This window comes from Solanum stenotomum, chromosome 5 (genome assembly GCF_019186545.1).
Source record: "Solanum stenotomum isolate F172 chromosome 5, ASM1918654v1, whole genome shotgun sequence".
Taxonomy (NCBI): Eukaryota; Viridiplantae; Streptophyta; class Magnoliopsida; order Solanales; family Solanaceae; genus Solanum; species Solanum stenotomum.
Genome location: NC_064286.1, coordinates 46,759,123 through 46,766,993, shown reverse-complemented (window position 1 = coordinate 46,766,993; position 7,871 = coordinate 46,759,123). Strand labels below are relative to the sequence as shown.

Here is a 7,871-nt window from a genome sequence, read left to right as displayed (position 1 = left end):
TTGATGATAACTTGATCTGAGGTCTATCTTTGAGAAATGACTAGCACCCTGATGTTGGTCAAAAAATTCATCAATCCTGGGGATTGGATACTTATTCTTGATTGTGACCTTGTTCAACTGCCTATAGTCAATGCACAGTCTGAGAGAACCATCTTTCTTCTTTACGAACAACACTGGTGCACCCCATGGCGAAATACTAGGTCTGATGAAACCCTTATCTAGAAGGTCTTTCAACTGCTCTTTTAATTCCTTAAGTTCAGCTGGAGCCATTCTGTAAGGAGGAATAGAGATAGGCTGGGTATCTGGAAGGAGATCAATTCCAAAGTCGATTTCCCTATTAGGAGGAACTCCGGGAAGATCTTCTGGAAACTCATTGACTACAGGAACTGACTCAAGAGTTGGGGATTCAGAACTAGAATCCTTAACCCGAACTAGATGATAGAGATAACCCTTAGAGATCACCTTTCTGGCCTTAAGGTAAGAAATGAATCGACCCATAGGCGCTAAGCTACTACCCTTCCATTCTAGGATTGGTTCATTTGGAAACTGAAAACGAACAATCCTAGTTCTACAATCAACTGAGGCATAACATGAATGTAACCAATCTATGCCTAGAATGACATCGAAGTTTACCATTTCTAACTCTATAAGATCTGCTGAGGTGACTTTCTGAGAGACTATGACAGGGCAATTTTTGTATACCCGTCTTGCTATAATTGGGTCACCGACTGGAGTAGAGACTGAGAAAGGCTCTGAGAGATTTTCTAGACTAACATTGAATTGGACTGTTATATAAGGAGTTACAAAAGACAAAGTAGCCCTGTTGTCTTTCCACTGAGTGAACCATACGTGAGCCACATCCTTAAGTTGGTAGGATGCCAACTCAACCCTACTATTTCTAGTCACTTGCATCACTCCAAAGATTTTCTTAACCTCATCAATGAAGCTTCTGGGTCTTCACCAACTTGTGACCGTAAAACTCAGGCGGATTCATCCTTAACAAAATCTCAAACTCTAGCTGCCACTGATCCACCATTTCTATTAGTAGGAACTACAACCTGCTGATTGTTCTTGTTGGTCATACTCTGAGCCAATAGTTGGATCGCATTCTGAAACTCTTCATTCTTAACCTCATGGTCTGGGACTAGAGGAACTGTGTTAGCATTGCGTGCATTAGCATTCCTTGTGTAAGCTCTACGAGGAGGCATGATCGCTGAAATGTAGAACGTCAAGTTAGAATAGAATTAGATCACACCTTACGCACGATAAGAATATCAAAAAAGTGAAGTTTTCCTAAAACACTTCATAGCCTCCCTCTCATTAGATGTGGCGCAATTCACACCCAAGAAAAGGACTCTACTTAGTGCGGCTTTTCAGACATCTTAGGACACTTAAACCTAGTGCTCTGATACCAAGTTTGTCACGCCTCGAGCTACCCCCAAGACGAGGACACGGGACCTAGGACCACAAGTGATCCCAAGCTAACCCTGCTGGCATGATCAAGAGCATACTAAATATAATCTGAATAATAGAAACTGTGCGGAAGCTAAATCATAAATAAGATGAAAAGATGGGAACTACCCATATACTATAACTGAGATATATGATAACTGATGAGTTTAATACAAAGATGATATTAACTCAATACTAAGCTGAATCTAACTATGTCTGAAGTAAGCCTCTAAACTGACTAGAAATGTTCGGACATAGATCTAGCAAAACTGAAACTAAAGACTAAAAACGATAAAGATAAACATGTCACTAGTCCTCGAAGAATGAGGACCCACCACAGATGCTGCTGAACTGAAGATCGAGAATCGATCTAAACGTGATCTGGATGTTGAGAACCTGAACCTACATCACGAGAAGATGTAGCGCACGTATGCGTCAGTACTTGAAAGGTACTGAGCATGCAAGATAGAGTAAAGCTGAAATGACATATAACTGAACAAAGCAATAAAGCAATGAAATAATCTGAACATGATATAGATACTGAATATACTAAATACAGAGCTAACTGATGCAATGACCAAATTTATAACATGCTGAGACTGAATACTGACTGTACTGAAATATGGTCAATGCAATAGAGTCTAACTGAACTGTGGGAGCTACTAATAACCGACATAAAACCACATGAGCTAAATGTGGAGTCCGATGTATACGCCCCATCGAGAGGACCCAATATACCCGGCCAAAGGTATAGAGGCATGACTGGCGTGATCACTAAACTGATGTTGCCCACAGAGGGGACTTACACCTACGTGGCTCGTAGTTATGGGACTATATGGGTACGCTGAAACCCTAGTCCAACTCGGTATTATGCTACTCCCAATAGATTAAGTGGTTAACACATTATGACTGAGTTTCTGTAAATATTGGATAGCTCGAAACTGAACATGCAAACTGAGAATGCAACAATTAATCTGATAATGATGCATTCATAAACTGAGGCATGTATAACTGAATATATTATGACTGAAATACTAAATAGATTAAAATACTGACATGTAGATACTCATACTTGAAAACCCTTTTTTTTTAAAACAATTCAACATCATATTATACTATGATCATTGATGACTTGGGAAGTCATACTGCATAAACATTGATGGTATATCTAGATACCATACTATTCATACATTAATGACCTACTCAATTGTTATACTAATCATGTTTTAGAAGCTCTTTCTCAAAACTCATCTTAACTTTCTCAAAAACTTAGTTTAAAACTCAAGTGTTGTCTCAAAGAAAAGCTTCTCATAATTTATAACTCAAAATAGGGTTTATGCTGAAATATACTGATAATGTGGCATAAAACTGGAGCATGTATATCTGAATAACTGAAATATCTTACCTAGCATGTGTAATTCAAGAACTAATGAAATACATAGCTAGGGTTCTGAAATTTATGTAAGAAACTGAGTAATAACATGATAATCTGATTTGGAAAATTTAAATAACTAATTCATAATGATCTGTTGAAACTCTAGAAACCCTAGGTCTGTTCATAATCATGGAATCAAGAATCTGATTGAATACTAGGGACCTAATGGGCGAAAGGGACCCACTAGTGAAATCTCACGTACCTGGTGACGAATTCTACAGACAAATCTTTCGATTTCGGGGCTGGAACTGAAGGAAACTTGCAGCGTTCTTGAACTAGGGTTCTTGACCTTTTTTCTCCTCTCTTGATTCTAATTTTCTAAGTTTTGATTAATGAATTGACTTGGATAAGTTCTAGTTATGTTTCTAGGCTTAAACTGATTAAAACGTCATGATTTAGGGTTTAAACGACGTATCTAAGGGGTTAAACGAAATAGGAAAAGACCAAAAGACCCCTGAATTAACTGCTGTCGGAGTGACTGACGGAATGGACCTACGGTCTGTCAATCAATCGACGGTCCGTCGATTGGGTCAGTAGGTCAAGTTTGCCCGACAGGGCTTCACTAAAACGGGCATAACATTTTACTCGGAGGTTGGAATTCAGCAAACTCAGTGGCGTTAGAAAGATAATTAAATTATCTATCTAGCCAAACGTTATGGGACACATAATTCATTTTGTACTAAGAGTTATGACCATCTGAAGCTGACCCATCAATATTTTTCAGCTAACTGGCTGCTAACCCTCATCTACGGTCAGACCTACGGACCGTGGATCGAATGACGGTCCATGTTGGTCGACCGTAGTTTGTGTCAGAGGCTGGTTAAGGGAAGTCTCGATCCGCGGACACAGACCACGGACCGTGGTCTGATCTACGGACCGTGGGTCTGTCCGTGAGTTGGGACTTAGACAAATTTTCTGACTGAGTTCTGGGGAAGTTTTCCGTCATGAACCACGGACCTGCAGGACGGACCGTGAGTCCATCTACGGTCCGTGAATTGTGTCCGTGAGTGCCACCTGTAACACCAGAAATCTGAAATCTCTATTTTTGGATATAGGGTGTTACAGTCGGGTCAGGTTTAGGGTCGGGTTCTGCTCCGAAAGCGTAGCCAAAATGGAAAAATATTTCCCAAAAAATACTTTTCATTCACTAACCAAATATTAGAAAATATTTTTCACTCACTAACCAAACATGAGAAAATAAGTGAGAAACCAACTTATTTTCCTAAAGCATAGTTTCTAGGAAAATATTTTCCATGGAAACATTTTGCTTCATACCAAATGGTTTAACTAAATCTAAATGTTCAATTTAAGAGATGCAAAAATATTGGAATAAGTTAAATACTAATTTTTGAAAATACAATAAACAGAATAATAGATAATTACTCATTTTAGCGTGAGAGTGTGCTATGTCACCGGGTATATTCTATATATATGACAGAGTATGAGCAGCGAAATTTGATACACATTTGCCTCATCAGTAATCCACATATATAGTGTAAGAAAATAGTCAGTGAGGAAAAATAGAAACTGAGAGTAGTATAAAATTTAAGGTGTGCAAAATAAAAGAAGGTTATTTTTATTTTAAGTATATAGTAAGTCTTTCCAGATAACAAAATGTAAAATTTCTCATGATAATGATACTATATTGCTCAGCTCAAGTATTATACTTTCAATGCTAAAAGAACTTGGTGCCTTGTTACTCCCTTGTTCTCAACACAATTAACTATAGTGACGAAATTTTTTGTCGTGGATATTATTCCTACGCGTAATTATATGCTCAACACAATTAAATATAGTGACGAAAGATTTTGCTTTTTTCTGCTTGTCTACCATCCATAAGCCTTCTATTTTTGGGATATAGGTGGGGTTGAAACTTATCATGAAGATCTCCTTGTTTATAACCTCTTCTTTTTTTGTGGACATTAGGAATTTATATTAACTATACTGTTGTGCATAAATAGTAATAAGTATTTATATTATCCCCTGCTTCCCATTTGGAATTATACTAATCCATAAGTTGAAAGTCTCGAGATTAAGAAACGGTATTACACTCGAGATATCACAAAAACGGTGGTTCATGCTAGCAATTTTGATTTGTATAGCCGTTCTATTCTAGCTGCAAATTGGAGAGATTGCATTTTAATTAAAATGGCTCCTAATCCTCCCAATCCAAAAGAATTTCCAAGACCATGTAGGTATATGTTCTTAATATGAATTAGAAAGCCAACCAATAATTGAATATGTATTTTGTGGTGATAAAAATTGAGATGTGGTGTTTCATTAATTTTACAAAATTGTTGCAGGGAAATACTAAAAATTGAGTATACTCTAAGCAGATGATGGAATTGGGCTATTACTTGCTTGGATTATTGTCTGAAGGTCTCGGTCTTGATCGTTGTCATCTCAAAAATATGGATTGCCGGAGGGTCTTGGTGTTTTGGCCTTTTAGTACCCAGCATGCCCTCGTCCAGAACTCACCATAGGCACCAACAAACATTCTGACAATGATTTTCTCACAGTGCTTCTACAAGATCACATCAGAGGACTCCAAGTGCTTCACCAGAATCAATGAGAATGGTTTGATGTTCCTCATATGTGTGGTGCTCTTGTGGTCAACATTGAAGATCTTCTGCAAGCTAGTATTTTTCTTTTCTAATCCATATACGATCGATAAGAGTGAATATACCATTTGCTTATTTTGGTTCCTTTTTTTCACCTCATATCAAATGACAAGTATATAAGTGTTGAGCACAGAGTATTGCCAAATAAAGTTAGACCAAGAGTATCAGTTCCATGCCTCTTTGGCACAGATTCAATGTCATATTCCAAACTTTATGGACCGATTTCTGAATTGTTGTCAGAAGATAACCCTCCAAAATATGGTGCAACCGCAGTTAAAGACTATCATGAGTACTTCCTTAAAAAAAGTTCTAGATGGAACTTCTGCATCATCGCGTTACAAGATCTAATCTTAATGAAATAACATAAATTATAATGAGAACTGAGAATATCACTTTAGATGCTGGTTATTACCTATTGTATTGTATCATCTTGTTACTTTAAACACAATGTTTGTTTTTAAAGACAGCTGAAGTTTTGTTGTTTTTTGTTGTTAAATCTTCTGTTATGTAATGACAAAAAGTCTCAGTTTATATAACGAACGAGCTAAAAGACTTTGATGATACTAAGGCTAGTATCAAAAGGAATTGTTGATGCTGGAAACACCGAAGTGCCACGAATATTCATTCAACCAACTAAATTAGAGGAATCTGTAACTAGTTCATTTTTCCAGTGATAGATCCAATCAAGCATAAAGAGATTGTGGACAAAGTTTGAGAAGCATCGGAGAGATGGGGTATAATTTAATTTCTTCCATGTAATGATCATGTCATTCCATTAGTTTTCCTATTGTGCAAGGTGAAAATTGATTGAATACATGTGGCACTTGAGGGAAATAACAAAGAGAGGTAGGAAAGTTGGTTACCTGAGAAGGCATTCTCGATAAAGGGAAAGCAAAACAAAATTGCTACACACTAAGGAGGGTTCGGACGCTTATGACGTGGACAAAGAGACAAAGGGGGACAAGATGTTAGAAGGAATAGGTGCGTGGATGGGCTCATACAGACCTGAAGGCTGCAGGAATATTAGTTGGAATCAGCCAAGCATCCTCTGTAATTGGTCTTGTTACTTGAGAAATTACCACAATGACTTGTTAGTCAAATTTATTTTTACTTTGCAGGATTATCATTTCTCTAAATATTCCACAAAAACTCATTAAAAATATTGACTTACAGTATTGTCATGCCTCATTAGCTTTAGCACCTAAAGAAGATGAAGATCAATATGATGAATTATCCCAAAGAATAGAAATCTTGGGGAAAAACAACACCCAAATGATAACACCATATTTTCTGCCTTTGACGACATAGTTGAAACTGATCCATCAGTTGAAATCCAAAAAAATATTTCTCCTTTCATCAAAGCTCTCTTCTAATATAAAACTAGAAGCACATAAACTAACTGAGATATTAAATAGAGAAGAAAATTCAACATCATAAATATTGGAAGAAGGAATTTCACTTCACTTTTTTATACCGTCTAAAAGTTAAATCCAAATTATAGGCCTCAAATTTAGCCAGAAGGTAACCTTCCGGTAGAAAGAGGACTTCCAAATTATTAAGTAATACTAAAGCCTTAAAGGATATGCAATGTATATGAATTGTCTGTAGTAAATTGCAAACATTGAAATAGTAATCAAAATAAGAATTCAAAGATTTCCTGTTCAAAACATATAAAACTTAAATTCCCATATCCACTTCTCATTTTGGACGAAACTCAACTCCTTCAACAATGAGCCCAATTTTGTAAAAGTGATTCTTCTCAAACAATCTTGCTTCAATAGGACCGTCAGTGTCTTTCTTGCTATCAAAATATCCCAATCTTACTTCCATACATCCATCTCCTCTCATTTTTGGTATACCCCCACTTTCTTGCAATCTTGGAAGGTGCACAGTGTTGGCCTGATTTTCAGCATCAATTTCACTCTCATAATTAACAAACCTAATATTTGATTTAGCAGATGGAAGGTTATTGCCGCACCCTTTTACAAACTTGAACGCCAAATAAGCTGCATATTCTGTCTTTGGTGGCAACATTTTTGTGCCTATTGTTCCACGAATATCCAATTGATTTATAGCAGTAAGATATGTCGTTTCAGAGAATCTGCAAAAGCATTGCAAGAAACATTTGTAAGGAAATTTTTTTAAAAAAAATTATGAAATGATATGTAGGGCTTTAGCTCTTTAGTACGTGTATCATATGCGAATTTTTAAAAGAAATTACAAGATTGAGTCATATATGGTATATTTAATTAACTTTTTATATCATTTTTTTATTTTTACCATCAAAACATTGATAGGAGCCTGCGCACTATCTGAGTTTGCGCCATATAAAAACCATTATTGGTAGTTAAGACATTCCTATT

At 36.6% G+C, this 7,871-nt stretch overlaps 1 protein-coding gene across 1 annotated transcript; it reads right to left on the bottom strand.

Annotated features, from left to right (window-relative positions):
• Nucleotides 1-7,206: 7,206 nt before the first annotated feature.
• Nucleotides 7,207-7,835, bottom strand: LOC125864059 (putative F-box protein PP2-B2). Its single transcript, XM_049544001.1, has 2 exons — nucleotides 7,798-7,835; nucleotides 7,207-7,609 (listed from the first exon to the last, which is right to left on the bottom strand). The coding sequence occupies exons 1-2, from the start codon at nucleotides 7,833-7,835 to the stop codon at nucleotides 7,207-7,209; spliced, it is 441 nt and encodes a 146-aa protein (XP_049399958.1).
• Between the last annotated feature and the right edge of the window lie 36 nt (nucleotides 7,836-7,871).

Coding starts and splice junctions, on each gene's coding strand:
- LOC125864059 (XM_049544001.1), bottom strand. CDS start 7,835: ATGGCGCAAACTCAGATAGTGCGCAGGCTCCTATCAAT. Junction 7,610..7,797: donor GTGCGCAGGCTCCTATCAAT/GTTTTGATGGTA, acceptor ATGCTTTTGCAG/ATTCTCTGAAACGACATATC.